This window comes from Chamaea fasciata, unplaced genomic scaffold, assembly GCF_029207755.1.
Source record: "Chamaea fasciata isolate MVZ Bird 193981 ecotype frontalis unplaced genomic scaffold, bChaFas1.0.hap1 SCAF_1, whole genome shotgun sequence".
In the NCBI taxonomy this organism is placed as follows: Eukaryota; Metazoa; Chordata; class Aves; order Passeriformes; family Sylviidae; genus Chamaea; species Chamaea fasciata.
Window position 1 is genome coordinate 84,699,165 of NW_027094086.1, and position 15,854 is coordinate 84,715,018.

The following is a 15,854-nucleotide window of genomic DNA, read 5'->3' on the forward strand; positions in this document are numbered from 1 at the left end:
ACAGCCAGCAGCGCTGCCCAGGTTTACAGCGCAGAACCACACGCGTTAGATTTGCCCCACTACCGAAAACAACACATACGCACCCAGTTGTTAGGGAAATAGAACTTTATTCCAGGACGTGAGCTGAAGCAATGAGCATATGAAGCAACAATCACTAGAAAAAAGTGAAAAACACATCAAATACTTGTACTGTACCAGTTAAGTTTGAACACAGAAGTCCCTTTTCAGTAAAATGTATGCACAGGACAGAAGCACATGCGAAGCTCAGATGGTCACCTAGAGCGTTGCTTTTAATATCTAAGAAAGAGGTCTCCCCTACAAAAATCTGTAAGCCAGGAAAAAAAACCCTTCAAGTAACATAAGTAGAAATGATCTGCTCATTCTGCTTGGCACTGTGGAGAAGGAGGGGGATAATATATCCCAAAAGAGTATGCATCTGTAAGATGTATAAATTCGAAGTCCCTAAGACACAAGTCTGGTGCCAGACCAAGTACCGTTTTTTCTTCCTCATTTAGGAAGTCAAGTGAAGTATGTCTGCTAAGCACAGGGGGATCATGTTCCGGAGGGAAAGCTGCTAAGACCACATGGTCTGCCTGGCAGCAAGGAAACTTCATTGACACACACATCCAACAGACCTCTTCTGTTTGTCTTTCTAATGGCACCCTACCACTGAAAGCTGCAAACTGCATCAAATTCTGCAAACATTCAAACAAGTATTTTCTTGACTGTCTTAGTACAGGAGGTCAAATGCTGCTCTCCTTGAGCTCTTTCTTCACATTCATTTCAGTACCACTGGAGGAAAGCTGCAAGTGCACGCAGACACTAGAGTTGGTTCTGTGTAAGTCAGAGGTGGTGGTTATTTTAACCTGGCTTATGCATGTGACATCAAAAGGGGTAAGCTGGACCATTTCTGTGCTATTTGCAAGGTCTGCCAACTTCATTCTAATGCATACATATATACATACATATATATATATGCATGTATAATGCATGCATAGTAGCTTACAATTATAAGAAAAATGCAATTTATTTATAAACCTACTCTTTGGGACTCCAGAATTTTAGTGGTAAATCCACTAAATTCACAGGTAATACGAGTTGAATGGTCACTTTTCTTAACACAGTACCATAAAAGCATCACTTTAGAAACTACTATCATGGAGGCTAATCCAATAACAACAATGGCAGCAACAAAATTCATTGTCAGGACAAGTGTCAGTCAGGCATTAAAAAAATATGTCTCTGAAGAATTGCATTGTTTTCAAAAAATACACTGAAATATTCTATACAAGAATATAGGCATCACACTTATGAATCTAAATTTAAAACCACTTACATGTATTAGCTATTCTTCATAAACCATCTACATTTGCTACCCACCTACAGTAGCTACAGCTTCAAACTGGGAACATTTATGTACTTTCCCTGAGATCAGTAATCCAAAATAAATAGCCCTGCAAAGGTAACCGTGTAAACGCTGGATTTATGTCTTCGGTAAAGATCAGTCCTCAAAAGCCAAGGAGAACATTAAGCAAACGTAAACACAGCAATCAATTTGTCAGTTTCAAGTTAATTCTCAGCGACAGTGGAACCCTATGTGAGACGTAGCATCCAAATGTTGAAGACCCGTCATTTTTAATTGTACAATACAGTTGTCCTAGTTGTTCACTTTCCTATCATTGAACCCCTGAACACATCCAGCTGGGATTGTGGATCTCCAAATCGTGACCCAGATCTGCTCTTCCACTCTGCACAATCTTTACAGTGCCTTTAAAATCGCTCTTTCTGAGGTTCTTACTCTTGGATAGAGGAATGGCGAATAGATCTGTGATAATCCTCTGGACCAGTCACAAGTTCTGGTAAATCATAGCCTCTCAGCAGATGTCCACTGTTTTGTTGAGCAAAGTAATACAGTTGCCTGGCAAACATTGGTTCAACCTTAAGAACAGACAAAATGTTAATCAGACATGTGACAAAACTTCACACTCCTCATCTTAGTTATTCAGGGTGGTTTTAAGTTAAAAACAAGATTGGACAAAACAGTTCTGCTTAGCAGAATGGGGAGACAATTTCAGCAGTCTCACTGATCTGTTTTAAGCTAGTTCTTGCCTTTGCCTAGCCTAGTAGCTCTGCTGCCAAGTGCCTCACTACCTGCACACACTCCTTACCTTCACTGCATTCATTTACAAGGGACCATAGCAGTGACACAAATGATGTATGAAAAATTGCAATCCCTTAGCCAGCCCCAGGATGTTAGCAATGCCCACAGGACACACATGTCCATGGCCACTGAAGGTGTTTAAAAACATATTGAACATGCCAAAAGTCTTGCCTGCATTGCAAAGTACTTTGAGGACTTTACTTGAAATGTTGGAGACCTCAGGTAGGCTGAGGTATGTCGCCAAATGACTGTGTCTGAAGTTAGATTTCAACTTAATATCAAGGGTACTCTTGTTTCTGTTCATTCAAGCTCTGATGAGGAATTTGTTCAACCACCAAGTGGGATTTGTATGAGTTAACACTGCCTTCACTTCTGTCTCTTCAGAAACCACCACTCCCTCTCAGGGCTTTGGGCTCTGACTGTAAATATTTGAGCTGTACACTGAGAACAAACACCTAAAGCTCTCCTTACTGTCAGTGGAGGACAGGCTGGTCAGGACAGATCAAGAGGATGAGCAGATTGAGCAAAAAGGGGAAACAAAGCTCTAGAAAGAGCAGGAGGTGCAGGCTCACAGAGAAGATGCCAGGACAGGAGATGGATAAGGAGAATGGAGAGACAATCTAGGAAGGAGGGATAGAAAGGTGGAAAGTCAAAACAGGAACAGAAAAGAGTTGAAGAAGAGTCAGGGATGGGCAGCTATCTCTAACTAGCCATTGCACAGCTCAGGATGGATTTGTGAGTTTCTCAGCTTCCACCTCAGAGACCTGCTAGGCAGCAGTGTGGCAGCACAAAAGCCACAAAACCGAAGGAGAGACCACAGCTTATGACAGAGGTCTGACTTGGGACCCACCCTGCAACTGAAGAGGCTTTCGAAAAATTTGGAAGAGACACCAGTTTTCCTCTCAAGGAAGCAGTAAGCTAAGCCCTGCCACTGATGTGAGCATTGCCACCTCGCTTGTGGTTTTATGGGCCAACACAGCCAATTCAGAAAGTACCTGGTCTCAGTCTCTCTCAGAGAGCATCCCGAAACAGCAGCTTTGAGTGTGCATGAACTGAGGTCAACCAGCCAATGAGCCTGACAGCTACTGAACCCTGAAGCTGCACAGGCAGCCCCTGCATCCCATTAAGGGCTGAGGTCCTTGAGATGCAGGCTGGGATTCTGGAGCACCTTCAGGTGCAGTGGGTGTAAAAGCACCACATCCTGCACTGGCCAGGTGGCCCAAGGACCTGCACAACTGGGCTGGTGGAGATAACAACACAGCCTAGCAGTTCCAGGTACATTTCAGCTTTAGATGGGATTTGCAATAGATCACAAATGACATGTTCTGTAGAGAGGGAAAATCAGGTGCACTGCCCTGCTGAGTGCTACCAGTCAGTCCTTTGCAGATATGGGGATTAAACCTTGTTCTGGAAAGTGCTGCATTTCCAACAATTTACTGCCTCCCTCATAATCTATGAGGCACAAAAGCCTGACAAGCAGATTCATATCCTCCAAGGAGCGTGCTTGTTTTAGGTAAGGCAGAAATCCTACTTACATGGGCTGTAATTAGTTTCCTCTGCCTCTGCGGATCTGGAAATTCCTCCCCAAAGCACAGAGCGACCTGGTATCTCGGCAGAGGACGTCCATGGTGAGCAAAGGCTTGCAGCTCTGGGAGGAGAGAAAGTACCGTGTTGTGGAATAATCATGGAAGACAGGCAAGCATCACACAGCTACCCACCCACCCCCACAACCAGCATGGGAGAGAAAAACAGAATGGCAAAAAGAAAAAAAAATTATGGGTTGAGATAAAGACAGTTTAATGGGTAAATAGAAACAAACAAAGAAGACAAAACAAAGAAAAACAAGTGATGGAAAATGCAATTACTCCAGACCGGCTGACCTACACACAGCCAGTGCCCAAGAAAGAGCAACCTCTGGCCAATTCCCCCATGCCCTGTTGTAGTGCAGAACACAAGGTCATATGAAATGGAATATCCTTCAGCTGGGGTCAGCTGCCCTGGCTGTGCCCCTTCCCAGATTCTCATCCACCCCAGACTGCAGCCTGTGAGGGCAGAGTGAGACACAGAGAAAGCCTTGACCTTGTGCTTGCACTGTTTAACATCAGCTAAATTGTCCCGCTGTTATCAGCACTGTTGAGGTCACAAATCCAAACCATAGCACCACATAGACCACTGTGAAGTAAATTAACCCTGCCCCAGTCAAAACCAGTACAGGCCAGTAACACAGACTTTGTGGACAACTCTGGAGAAGATAAAGTAACTCCATGGGGTGATGAGAGAGGTCAGGAAAAAGACAAATGGTAAGCACAAGACATTGAGTTTGGAGACTTTCCCTCAGATCAGGGGGAGCTGGTTACAACACTGTAACTTTTCTGTTTGCTTTGTCTCACAATTAATTTCATATGCACAAACCAAGATGTCTTCCAATTAGTACTTCTATGGGACCCCCGACAGCAGAAGCCCTGGAGCAGACACTACTGGTAGCTGGGAACCATCCAAGCAGACACGCAAGAGCCACACTGAAACCAATGGCTTGATAGTGCCAGAGACACAAAATACTGCCAGGCACAAAATTTAGCCACAGCCAGTGTCACAGAGCCACTGCCATCACTGTGCCCAGTGTGAGACACTGGGGTAAGGGAAGGGGAAGGGTTCTACTTCAGCCATGTACTGAGGCAGCAAAAGAGCTTTCTGTGTCTTCTGTGCCCTTGTACTCTCTTCACTAACCCATAACCTTGGGCAAAGTGAAATGATCAAATTATATTATTATTCTAATAGTCAGTGTCCCCTATGAGAAGTAGCAGGGGAGGCCTTTACAAGGTACTTCCAATCAGACCAAAACCTCCAGTGCTGTGGACCAATTGTTGTGGTTCTGACACTGCATTTCCATCCAGAAAAGAGAAAAGTCCATCTAACACAACATCCTTGCTAAAGTGCTTGTTAAGTGCTGTGTTTCTACACAGCCGATAGGTAAATATGCCATTTTAATTTATAACCCTGTTTATACTTTCTGGAAAAAGCCGCAATTACTATTAAAGCCAATGTGTTATAATGAAGCACCCTTCCTGCTAGAGAGGGAAAGGAGAGCCTTTGAACTCAACATGACAAACGCATCTTTTCCTAAAATACACCCCTTCCATTCCTACTCTAACTGCAAGCTTTTCAGATCAAGGTGTGGATTCAGTGGCTACCACAACAGCATCCCAACCTGGCCTGGACAACCAATCTTACTGAGAGGACCAGAAAAACGTAAAACATGGACTAAAGCGTAGCTTTCCCCAAAACCTCCCCAAAAACCCCTGAAAAGTGCCTCTGGAGATAAGGCAAGAAAGAAGAGATATTTTCCATGGGACTCTGCTTCCCTTTGTGCTGCTGCTACAGGACAGAGAAGGACGATCCACCCAAGGACAATCCAGCCACACTGCTGATGTGCAACTTCTTTCAACTTCCTCTTTCCCTAGTTTTATTTGGTCTCAGCAATTCTCCAAATCCTGAATACCAGTGGGAGTGTGCATAGCACAGACCTGGAGAAGAAAGCCATTTCTTTCCCACCACCAGGATAATCATGGTTTGAGGTCAGCCCTGTGCTTCTCCAAAACCTTCCACTCACTCCATCTTCCTTTCCAGACCCCAGTGCATCATCCAGCACCAAAGGGCTCCCCATGTACCTCCCCAAAACTTTCCCACTTCCTGATACTCCAGCTCCAGCTGCCACTCCCTCTGTCCCACCAATCCTTCTCTGGCTGCCACCCTCCCACTCCAAGCTCTCTTCCTCTGTTCTTCTACTCCCCACTCAGCCCAATTCACAAAAATTACAATGCATTTATCTCTCTCCACAGAGACCATTCCCCTGATTTCTGATTTATTGCCCCACTTTAGCTGTCTCAGCAGCACAGGCCCCAGTGCAGTTTGCATTGTAGGGCTCAGCTCCTCAGTGGTTTCCCAAGAGCTGTGGTTGGTTCATAGCAGTTCTGCATCTGTCCCTTTCTCTGCTGTACATGATTCCCTGTCCTGGCAGGGATCTCCTGCCCTTCTTCTCAGGGGAGCCACAGTTTCCCAGCCTAGGGGATTCCCTGAGTTTGCTTGCAGGCTGGGACCTCAGCACATTCAGTTAAGATGCAGATGTGACAGGCAAGTCACAAATTTCACTCAGCATCATCACATGCAAAAACCCACTTTGCACACGCCACAGACTGTGACTGCAACCACACACTTGGGTTTGCGCAGGCACTGGTGCATAAGTAATTTAAGAGGGGTGAAAAATAACTATTGCTTGAGCTTATCTTTGGGGTTAGGTGTCTAAAAGGAGATGTCCTGTCAACCATTTGGAAGAACCCAGAGCATGTCTAAAAAACCACCTGAGAAAAGGGAAAGGGATTTCCAAAACCATCACCAGGCACAGAATTATACATCTTCAAATTAGCATGTGATTGAAGCCCAACCCAATACCCGACCTCAAATTCCCCTTTCTAACTGCCAATTCTCACATCTATGTAAGATTTCTCTCTTCAAATGCATCTTTTTCTTGGCTGTTTCTCAAGGACAGAGTATTCACCTTGGAATATAAAGTATGCTAAAGCTGATAATTTGGAATTAGTTTGTTGCAGTTTTTTTAATTTTGCAAGGCATTATTCCCCTCAGAGTGTCAAGCCAGTGCTTATGCACTGTTCTAGTATGAAAACACAGCAAATCACAGCCACTTAGTTCACCTCTAAGCAAAGCCAGAAATATCAACAAAGGGCCAAAATCTATTCCAGCTGCCCAAGCTGTCCTCTGGGACAATGATCATTTCCCACCAGTTCCTCTGGGTGGACAGCTCTCCTCTCTCTAGTTGTTTGGGTGTGCTGGGAAGTGGGTTGAAGCTTTGCCCCTTCCCTTCATGGGCTGGAAGGAGAAGGCACTGTCCTAAAGAACTCCCCTGCTCCCTCTGCACTGCCTTGTGCAAAATGAGACCTTTCCAGAGAACTCTGCTGAGGTATGTACCTCCTTGCTCAGAATATTAGGCAATTCTGAAATTCCAGAGTTTGTGAAATCTTTTTGAATTCCTAGATCTCTTTTAGACACTGGCACAGACTGAAAAGAAGGCTACTGAAATTTGTATACTCTGGGCAAGACCTTAGGCTTGCTCTGGATCAAGCTGAGAGGAGTGCAGGTGCAAACCACAAACCTATCCAGGACTTAGCCTAGCAAATCCAAGATGAGGATCCAGTTTTTAATGTCAATTTATGGGAAAAACTATTTTTCTAGGTTCCTCCTTATGCTTCATGTAGAAATGTGAGGGATTGGATGTCACCAGCTCAGTTGTTTCCTCAGGAGCCTCAGTTGACTCCTGCAGGTCTGTGCAGGGGCATTGAATGTGCAGAGGGCACAGAAATTTATAGGATTACTCAGGATTCAAGTACCTCTTGGCTGCATTTGCCCAGAATTATCAAGGGGCAATTCCCACTTTAATGAAAAGAGCACTCCCACAAAGCTGATGTGGAGAGTGACCAGGTGACATTTCCAAAAGGGTAGCAAAACCATAGTGAGAATTACCTGCTAAAAACTGCTGAGTATCAAAGAGCTTGCATGTTTGGTCCCTCTCCAGCTTGTTGGGTCGGTCACTGCAGAGCGCCAGAGGCCCATCCCAGTAGATCCTGCTTTGGCAAAGTCTCTTGGCGTAGAGGCCATCAGGTGCCATCCACAGAATCACTCCTCGCTCCAGGTGGTTCAGTAGCTTTTCTATGTTCTTCCTCTGGCCATTATCCTCTGGATAAGGGAAGATAACTTGGTCCAGGCTGCTGACCTCGTAGCTTTGGCCATGGGATATCCTACAGCCCTCAGGGCTGGAAGTTGTCACCTCCTTCACCAGAATTTCACGGTAATACAAGCAGATGTGGAGTCGGCAGTCTACAAGGAGAAACAAACAGGCAAACAAAGAACAATGTATCACTGTGATACATTAGTATGGATGTTTTATATTTCAGATCTGTGCTAAGGCCAAGAGACAAGTTTGCATAAGGTTTCTGAACCCAGTGGTCAGCACCACCCAGAAGCTCATATTAGTTAAAAAAAAAAAAAATTTAAAAAAAAAAAAAATATATATATATATATATATACACACACCTAATTTTTTGGGCACAGGAGCATTAATGCTCTCCCAACTTATTAAAAGAGCTACTGATGTGTGGGAATTTGGTAGGAACTAAAATCCCACAAACTAACTTCACATTTCCATTTAAAAGGAAAAATCTTCACAGAAAAAGTTGATGTTGGTCACATTTTCCAAGTTCACATCACAATTAAACCCACCAGCTCAGTACACTTCCTCAGATTTAACAAGGAAGTAGCTGTGTTTCCCCCCAGACTTTGCATAGAAAAGGCTTCTGCAGAGGGGACCTGCAAACTTGCACTCAGCTGCCTGGAGAGAAGCAACTGCTGGCTCCAGCTCCAACAGGGCTGTATCCAAAATCCCCTGCCTTGCGTTCAAATGGCCATTTGGTCCACTTGGCTGACTCCTATGAATTCACACAGCACTGAAAATATGTATATATATAGCATATACATGTGTGTACAATGTATGTTCACATGCACACACAAAGACACACATCTACACACACACACTGACCCTGATTCAGGAGAAAAATCCTGCTTAAGAAACCCACAAAGTATCACTTTACAGGTCTATCCATGTGCTGTGAAAAGCACATTTCCACACCTTTTGCCAGAACTACTTAGAAACTTCCCCAGCATCCAGACATCTGCAAACCTGGCTGAAATAACTTCCCTTTTCTTTCCTGAATCTCTCTCTCTCTTTTTTTTTTCTTTTTCTTTTTTCCACTAGGAATAACAAAGCAGAGCAAAGCCAGATGGCACCAACAGGAGCACTAGAAGGTACCCAGGCAACACCAGTTTGGGGGTGGGGCTCCTCCCAAATGAAAACCTGAGCCTTAAGTCACTGACACTCCTAAATTGCCAAACTCCCCTGAGAAGGCAGGCCTGATTTGGTGTCTCACCAAAGCAACCCAGCATAATACCACAAGCCAGCAAAGCACTTCCATTAGCTTTAACTACCCCCATGCCTTGGAGCTGGGGCTGGAAGTGCTTAAGTATCCTGGAAAACGGAGATTTACAATCATACACCAAACTCATTCATTAAAGAGGTTTCTTTTTTTTTTTAATCCTTTTTTTTTTTTTCTTTCATCTGAAAGGAGAGATGATGCCTGGGCAAGTCAGAAGTGGGAGTCTCTTGTCAAACTCCCCAGGAAGCCTGGGGGGTTATGGCCCTTACCTGACAGAGCGAGGGCTTCACCAGACCTCATGCTTGGCTCAATCGGGATGCCAGGAGTCTGGGACTCAGGAGGAGCACAAGCATAAAAGGTTCCTGTCACCTGACAACCTGTTTTCACAAACAAAAGTTAGTGACAGCGGCCTAAATCCTAGAAGAAAAGCTAGGGCAGAGATCACAGCAGTGCAAAAGAGAGTTTTCCTGGGCCCCATAAGGAACTCTCTTTCTCTTTCCCGTTCTTCTTAAAAAGGTCCGATTTCCCAATTTCTCCAGGTACACCAACTCTACCAACCACTCCAGATGTTAATCAGACTGTATTTTCATTTGGGTCTGCATGAAATAGTCCCTTAGCCCTAGTCCACTTCCTTACTTAACGTTATTCCACTAGAGAAATAACTTACATTTTTAACTAGACTACAGTGCTCTTAAAAGCCGCCTGCATAAAACAATCCATATTTTCAAAAAACTTTACTAATGATGGGTATAACAATAAATCTGGGATTAACACTGTTTAAATGTAGGTAAAGAAAAAGGTGCAGCAGGAGAATATTAGTGTTTTATTAGCAGAACTACTATTAAACTGTTCCAACAGATGCCTTTCAGTAAGTGGATTATACCCTGAAAAAATGATGCTTTTCCCCTGTTTCTTAATGCCAATAAAAGTCTTTGGAGGGTGATGCAAGTGACTTGTAGACAAGCACACATTACCTTTCTCAGTGGCAGAACCTGCCACAATCAGGAGCTGGAGCAATGGAGGAAAAAATCACCCACAATATCTTGAGGAGTTTTAGAGCCCAGTGATAAACACAGTATCAACCACTAACAACCACCTACAAATTCAGCAAAGTATCCAAATGTGTTTAAGTGCTGCAGAGGATGTACCTTATGGCAGAGCTCATCCTGCTTGCTACCTTGATTTTTTTATTAGCAAATAACTCGACTAAAAGCAAAGCATCCTGCCTAATAATTCCAATATACTGCCAGCAAAAGTTGCAGTGCACTGAGTATTAACTTTTTAGCAGATCCAAAGCTTTCTCTGCATCAAAACCAGGAAAGACCTGTCCTCTGAATATATAGCACCTACTCCAAGGGTCCTTTCTTGCTTCCTGTTCTTTTCTGCCCTTCTGAACCACACAAAGCAAATGCCTGCATTCTCAGGTGAGTTTCTCTGCCAGGGTCTACAGCACAGAGTTCCCTTTCTCTTATGTTTTATTCCCTGCAGGCTTCAGCACTGCCCATTTTCACAATCTGGGCTTTTTCCTACCAATGCAGAGCTTGGAAAGACATGATTGTGTTAGGCTCTGGTACTGTGAGATCTTTGGGGAAGGAAACATCCCTTTATTCTGTTTCTGCTGTACCAGCCCCAAGAGAGTCTCAATCCATGACAAGTTGTCCCACTGCCACAGCACTAAAATAAAGTAATAATTCCAGCTTTCCTCTAGGGAGAAAAATGCCAGTCTAACCCACAAGGCTGGAGGGAAAACCTCACTGGTGTATGCCTCAGAAAGTCCAAAATCAGAGAAAAGCTGAAGAACATATGTTCCCATTTGGGGTTTTTGTGAGGGTTGGTTGCCTCCTTTATTGCTCAGGGCTTTGGAGACAGCTGAGGACTTTTGGGGGCTGATTTCTATCAATGCAGAGAACTGCACAGCCCACACACCACACATACAGCGGCAGTGAATGCAAGAGCCAGGACAAAGGTGGCTCCCTTTCAAGGGAGCCCAGCACTCCTCTCCACCCACACCACTTAATTCCAATCAAAGCCACAAATGATAAACCTGGAGTCTGAGGTTCCTGCAGGTGGGCAGCCTCAGAAAGGAGCCCTAAACAGGGGTGTCTTACCATTTTCACAGCTGGGCCCTTGCCAGTGGTGACCACGAGCGGCGAAGGGGACGCTGGCGCACTGGTAGGGAATGTCAGGATGCGGCTGCTCCGGGGCAAACTCCCTCCAGTTCCGTTCATGGGGCACCATGTAGTTCGGTACCTATTCAATTTAACGAGGTCATTCTTTTAGTAGGCAGCTGTCAGAGCTAAGGCTAGGCATTGCATCAACTTTCTCATCTCAGCTCCTTGATTTTCCCTGCCAAAGCCCATGGAGGTCTGAGCTGTGCCGGGGCTACACGAATGGCACTCGGCCACCACCCCCAATGAGGCTTTCATATGAGTTTCTCATCCCTGGTGTAAATAATAAGCTGAGTGGAATAACAAAAGGCAGTCAAAGCACTGCTGGTAAATGTCTGCTTGAAAGAGCAAGGCTTCATTGGGTGCTTGCATTCTGGCATTAACAGAATGGCAGTGCAGTAGGAACTGTCATCCAACAGAAAAGAGCTATTACTCAGGGATAAACAACACCAAGGGAAATCAATTGCCCTGTGGCCTCATCTGACATTAGAAAAGTTGCTTCTCAATTTCTCAATTTTCATAATGATGTTTCTTCACAGGGAGAACCTGAGAGCCCCACCAGCAAGGACAGACACAGCACAGAAATTGTGCTGTTCAGTGTAGAGGCACCCAGCAAAACACTCAACTAATGCCATACCTGGGATGGTAGTGCAGTGTAAGGAGACGTTATTGGGAAGGGATGGTTCATCATTAATGGCTGTTCCTCCATGCTGATCTGTTTTGCACCTGTGCTCACCAGAGGGATGAAAATAAATTATGTCAACCACATCCCAAGAAAATCCGAAATCGGCACATTAAAGACAAATCCATACAAGCTGCCACTGAACAGAGAGAGGACCAAAATGCCTTCCAGCGCCCACTTGGGATTGGATTCCCTGGCCCCCTTTGCAGTCAGCTCCAGGAGCAGTCTGACCTGCTGGGATCCACAGTGCCCCACAGCACAGTGCAGCCCAGCCTAGTGCACAATGATGCCAAGCCTTTGCCTCCCACAGGCCCTGCCTGGCACCAGGGCCTTCTTGGAGGGCCGGCAGTGCCCTGCCCCTGCCCTGGAGGCTGCAGGCTGGCCATTCCTCACTCCATCCTCAGCTCCATCCTCCCTAAGACAATTACCTACTGTCTGCCTCAAAAATGCTCTTCTCTGCATTCAGAACCTAGATCCAGCATGCAATTTTTTTTTTTTTTTTTGGCCTGTCCCTTGAGCCTCCTGCTTGGCTCTCACTACACAGAACTGGCAGGGAGGCTCCAGCTAAAAGAGCAATTCCTCCAGTGATGTGCAGGCTCCTGTCTGCATCTTGCTGCAGGGGCTCCCTTTTAGTGCTCCAACTCAAATGCCAGCAGTCCTCCCGCAGACGCAGCCTCTCAAGTCACCAGAACAAGCCGCACTTGAGCCCCCATTTTGGTCCCTTAAAAGACTTAAAAAGGCTGCAGGGCCATTCCAGAAAAGCACACTTCAGGCCTCATATGCTTGCAATGAGACACATTCACATTCTGTTACACAGAGAATTTGAGATGCTTTACCTTTTTTGGCTCCTTCTGGCACTATTCTGTACACTTTATAGGGATCTGAGATGTCCAGCTGGCTTCTCTCCACCAGTTCTTCAAAGTCATTGCTCTTGTTCAAAGCACACCTTAATCTTGTCTTCCAGGTAGGGGGATCTGGTTTATCAATGCCCTCTCTGAACTTTCCTTTAAAAAGAGCCCAAGCCTGGAAACATTTCAGATAATCAAAAGAGCAGGAAAATGGAAAAAAAAAAAAAAAAAAAAGAAAAAAAAAAGAAAAAAAAAAAAGAAAAAAAGAAAAAAGAAAAAAAAGAATCAAGTACAAGGTACAATGCTTGAAACAGCGTATGTGTGTGTGCCTACATGTGCATGAATTGTTCATGAATTTACTCCCTACAGTTTTAGGCTAAAAAAAAAAGCAGCCTGGTAAGGTACAAGAAACAGTTTAGTTTTTTGGTGGACATAGGAAAGGGGAATGAATGTAGAAACAGATGTGCTGTGGTCCCAGAAGCATTTAGCTCCACGCAAAGAATTGTGGAAGGGTGGGCTGTCCCACAAGCACAGGGACACCAGGGCACAGCCAGCACCACCAGCCAGGCAGTGTCAAGCTGCAGCCAACCAACCAGCAGAACCAGCCTGCAGAGGCAGGTGGCAAGGATGGGATGGTGAGGGGCATCCCTCCTACCCTGCCAGTGCTCCACAGTCCCAAGCCCAGGCTGAGCCTTACCTTGAAGAGGGCGGCATCCTCCTCGCGGTTGTAGTCCTGCTTGCCAGCATGCTTCCAGGGGATGCGGAAGATGCTCTTCTCGTCGTTCTCCCACACCAGCCCGGGGTACTTGCCACTGTCTATCTGGTCGATCAGCCACTGGCGGAGTTTCCCATTGCCGCAGCTCACTGAGTTCATCCCGCACTCGCCCGGCTCCAAGTTCATGCCACTCGTGTCGGAGGTTGGGCAGAGGGTTTTGGGGTGCCCCACCAAGCTGAGCCCTCCACAGGCGTCCAAGCACCAGCTCTCTGGGAATCTGTGGAGGGCGGGAAATGGGCAGGATGTGGGGAGAGGTAAACCCACAGGTCAAGTGCTGGGCTAAGTCTGCACCAGCGGTGCCCAGACCCTGATGTCACACACAGCACACCGAACAGCAGCCACGGCACACAGGGGGCCCCGGGAAACACGGTACAGAGCCTCAGGAAATTGGCTACAGCCCCCCACAGCCCTCCCCAGGCACTGCCTGCACTGCAGACTTTGACAGACTTCCCCCTGTCCCAATACTGTTTTGCATGAACAGACATCGGCTGTTGAAACTGTTATTGTAAGTGACTTGAGGCACAACTCCCTTGCCCTGCTGAGAGTTCAGCTGGGGGTTTACTTTTCAACCAAAAGAGGAAAAAATTGCATTAAAATATACTTGATCATATACACACATGTGATATCAGACATATCACGCACATGATTCAGAAGGCTTCACATGCAGTCACGGTTTATATGGCATCTATCCATAACACCAAAGTAGCTTTCACGAGCTCACTTCAGCAAGACACTTGAACACATGACGTCCTATACATATCTACCCCTCCAACTGCTCCCAGCATGCACACATAGCAACATTCAAATCTATACACTGCATATGCCTAAAAGTGGAAAGACAGCAACCCACAGAGCCCGGCAGAAGGGCACTTATGTCCCCAGGGACGTGGGAGCTTGCAGCCCACCACACAGAGCCCCATAGCTGTGCACAGAGGCGCAGGCACGCATGGAGAGAGGAGCGGCTCCGCAGGGATGAGCACCCGCCAGGAAGGTGCAAACGCCGGGACACCGGCACCAGTGATGAGGACCAGGCGTCAGGTTTGTCTCACCGATCTGGAAAATTCTTGAATGCCTGAAATCTTAGTTTGGTGGGTTCCCACTCCACCCCCTCTATTACATCTAACAAAACTGAGCGATTCCTCACCCAGAAATCTTTGCCTCTACCCACGAGGAGCCACCCGAGCCCCTTGCCAGACAAGGGCACACTACTGTGGGCAGATGGGCAGCACCGCTCCGCACCCCTTACACCCCTCTGCAGGGGCATCCCCCCGAACACCAAACCCTGTCCTCCGGCATCTCCCTTGCTCATGGTGCGTCTGGCGGGATGGGACAGGTTGGGGACCACGGCTTCCCACCGCGGAGCCCGCATGAGTCCGTGCGAAGACCCCAAAAAAGTCACTTTCCCCCTTTCACTGTGCACGAAGAGGATCCCTTCCACACATTCCCGCGACCCTCCCGAGGGCAGCGGGAACCGGCCGGGCTGGGGGCCGGTGCGCGCCTTCACCTCAGAAGCAGATAACGGGCGGGGATTATTTCTTTTGCTTTAAATTAAGGGAAAAAATAGAATGAGGAGGAGAAAATAAAAGGAAAAAAAAATAAATTAAAAAAAAAAAAAGGGCTCGCTCAGATGCCGACAGCCACAGGAGAAGTCCCGACTGGGGGAAGCCGAGACGCCCGCACCTCCCACCCCGCCTCCCTGCCCAGCCCGCCGGGAGTGCCGTGCCGGGCCGGGCTGGGGGTCCCGGGGGGCTCGGCCGCGCTCCGCTTACCTCTGTCGCGGCGCTGGGAGCGGGCAGGGGCCGCCGGCTGCCGGGCGGCTGCTGAGACGGGGCGCAGAGCGACTGGGCCGACGGCACCGGGAAGTTTCTTTATATGATGGAGGGCGTCGTGCCGGGCGGGGGGGAGGCGGGCCCGGACTCGGAGGTGGAGCCGGCGGAGGGGAGCGGGGACTTGGCGAGCTGGAAAACATCTGAGGCAGTGACACATCCCCATTGCTGGTAAACACGCTGCGGGCGGGAGGGCGTGCAGCCCGGCGCCCTCCGCGTCCCCGCTGGGTTGGTTTTTTTTAAAATCTGTACAGACAGACGCACATACATAAATAGCCCGGGGAAACTCCTACCAGTGAGAGCCGGGCGGCTTTTACTGTAAAGACCCAGCTCGCTACACCCACCAGAATCGTCCTAGACAGCGCCGGCCGGGCCCCCGGGATGCTCGGGGAG

At 47.0% G+C, this 15,854-nt stretch overlaps 1 protein-coding gene across 2 annotated transcripts; it reads right to left on the reverse strand.

Moving 5' to 3' along the window:
- Nucleotides 1–93: 93 nt before the first annotated feature.
- On the reverse strand, nucleotides 94–15,649 carry IRF4 (interferon regulatory factor 4). Of its 2 annotated transcripts, XM_066187233.1 has the most exons (9): nucleotides 15,405–15,649; nucleotides 13,558–13,852; nucleotides 12,849–13,035; nucleotides 11,968–12,056; nucleotides 11,271–11,412; nucleotides 9,432–9,539; nucleotides 7,697–8,050; nucleotides 3,697–3,809; nucleotides 94–1,938 (listed from the first exon to the last, which is right to left on the reverse strand). In XM_066187233.1, exons 1-9 carry the CDS (start codon nucleotides 15,602–15,604, stop codon nucleotides 1,795–1,797), a joined length of 1,632 nt encoding a protein of 543 aa, XP_066043330.1. In that variant the 5' UTR covers nucleotides 15,605–15,649; the 3' UTR covers nucleotides 94–1,794. The 2 variants fall into 2 exon arrangements, with proteins under 2 accessions (XP_066043330.1, XP_066043339.1); XM_066187242.1 differs by lacking the exons at nucleotides 9,432–9,539; nucleotides 15,405–15,649 and having other exon boundaries at nucleotides 13,558–13,859.
- Between the last annotated feature and the right edge of the window lie 205 nt (nucleotides 15,650–15,854).

What these genes read in the sequence shown, in the direction of transcription:
- IRF4 (XM_066187233.1), bottom strand. Translation starts at nt 15,604, where the DNA reads ATGTTTTCCAGCTCGCCAAGTCCCCGCTCCCCTCCGCCGGCTCCACCT. An exon ending in CTCCCAGCGCCGCGACAGAG is followed by an intron (nt 13,853 to 15,404) that starts GTAAGCGGAGCG and finishes CGCCCTCCACAG; the next exon opens with ATTCCCAGAGAGCTGGTGCT. An exon ending in AGGATGCCGCCCTCTTCAAG is followed by an intron (nt 13,036 to 13,557) that starts GTAAGGCTCAGC and finishes AAATGTTTCCAG; the next exon opens with GCTTGGGCTCTTTTTAAAGG.